This window comes from Sinocyclocheilus rhinocerous, unplaced genomic scaffold (assembly GCF_001515625.1).
Source record: "Sinocyclocheilus rhinocerous isolate Xijiao unplaced genomic scaffold, SAMN03320098_v1.1 scaffold655, whole genome shotgun sequence".
In the NCBI taxonomy this organism is placed as follows: Eukaryota; Metazoa; Chordata; class Actinopteri; order Cypriniformes; family Cyprinidae; genus Sinocyclocheilus; species Sinocyclocheilus rhinocerous.
The window spans coordinates 89,817-91,268 of NW_015646377.1; the positions used below are offsets into that span (position 1 = coordinate 89,817).

The window sequence follows — 1,452 nt, forward strand, 5'->3', positions numbered from 1 at the left end:
AGACATATTAATATATATATATATATATATATATATATATATATAGTAAAGTAATTCAAAATAATAACACCTAGTATCTCAATGACATTAAAATAAGACTGATCTGAATTCACTGGAAACATCATACATTTAGATTTTATTCATTCATTTGTTCATTTATATAGTTCAAAAATATTACCACAAGTCTGCTTTTTCTTTCGTGCAGCCACAACTAGCAATACAGCAGAGATCAGGAGCAAAGCCAAACCTCCTGCAGTGATGATGATGATGAATGAATCTGAAAACACAAAAGATAAAATAAACCACTCGGTTGGTTCTCAGAATTAAATGATGATGTTTATGCGAGAGAAACATGAGCAGTGAGTGTGTGAGATGTGAAGAGGCGTTTACCTGAGTCAGGTCCAGACGTCTGCGCTAACAGAGTTTGAGGAGTCAGAGGAGCTGATGAAACATGTGTGCTTGTTATTAAAAACAGATTGATGGTTGGAAATTCAGTCGTCCTCTCATCTAAAGTGACAATAAAGATGAAATATTGTTCAGTTATACTAATACATGAGCACAATGCAATGCCACATTTGTGTTGGGTCTCAAATTGACCCCCATTGGTTTCCATGCTACCTGATTTTTTGACTGTGGAACTCAAATACATGAAGAAAGATCAAATTTTCCTTGGATTATTCTGAAGATGAGTCTTCAATTTCAAGCAAACCTTGAGTCTTAAATTGTATCTGTTGTGACTGATTTTTGTTGAATTGCATGGAAACCAATGGGGGGTCAATTTGACCCCAACAAAATTGATGTATCCATAATTTGTACAGTCTTTCTAAAACACATATGTATTAAAACTCTGTATGCACACTGATAACCCTAAATGAGAAAAGTCACATGCATGCATGAGCTACTACAGCTACTGACTCGTTTTCATGTACATTTCTACTATAGGTCCATTTGTAGAAGTCACATTAATGTCTTACCCTGTTTAACCAGCAACAAGAAATCTGAATAGACATCAGTAGTTAAAGTCCTCTCCACAGCACACCAGTATAGTCCTGTATCCTCTGTTCTCAGATCAGTGATGCTGACGGTGAAAACTCTGGCCGTCGTGTCGTCAGTCAGAGAGAATCTCTTGTCTTTAGCTGGAGATCCTGATTTAACCATGATGATTTTATTTCCAAACTTACACTCGCCTTTACACAAATACTTGGAATTTGATTCATATCCAGATTTATAGGGGCATCTAATGTCAAGTCTCTCTCCTCTGTGTCCAACAATTGCAGTTTGAGCAACAACAACAGCTGAAAACAAAGCATCATTAGCCAGTATTATCACATTTGCTGTATTAAGAAATACTGTCTGCTGATTGAAGTGGAAAATTAGAGAAGTGTAAAACTGTCACACGCAGAAGAACTCACCGATATGCATGCAGGACCAGATAAGAAGAAAGCTCCACAT

General features: G+C 36.4%; 1 protein-coding gene across 1 annotated transcript in view; it reads right to left on the reverse strand.

Moving 5' to 3' along the window:
- Positions 1 to 1,452, reverse strand: part of LOC107707700 (CMRF35-like molecule 3) — a 2,351-nt gene extending 899 nt beyond the window's left edge. The window contains exons 1-4 of the mRNA XM_016511793.1: positions 1,413 to 1,452; positions 975 to 1,295; positions 391 to 507; positions 179 to 277 (exon numbers count right to left, since the gene is read on the reverse strand). Of these exons, the coding sequence (XP_016367279.1) occupies positions 179 to 277; positions 391 to 507; positions 975 to 1,295; positions 1,413 to 1,452 (577 nt within the window). The remainder of the gene's footprint in view (positions 1 to 178; positions 278 to 390; positions 508 to 974; positions 1,296 to 1,412) is intronic.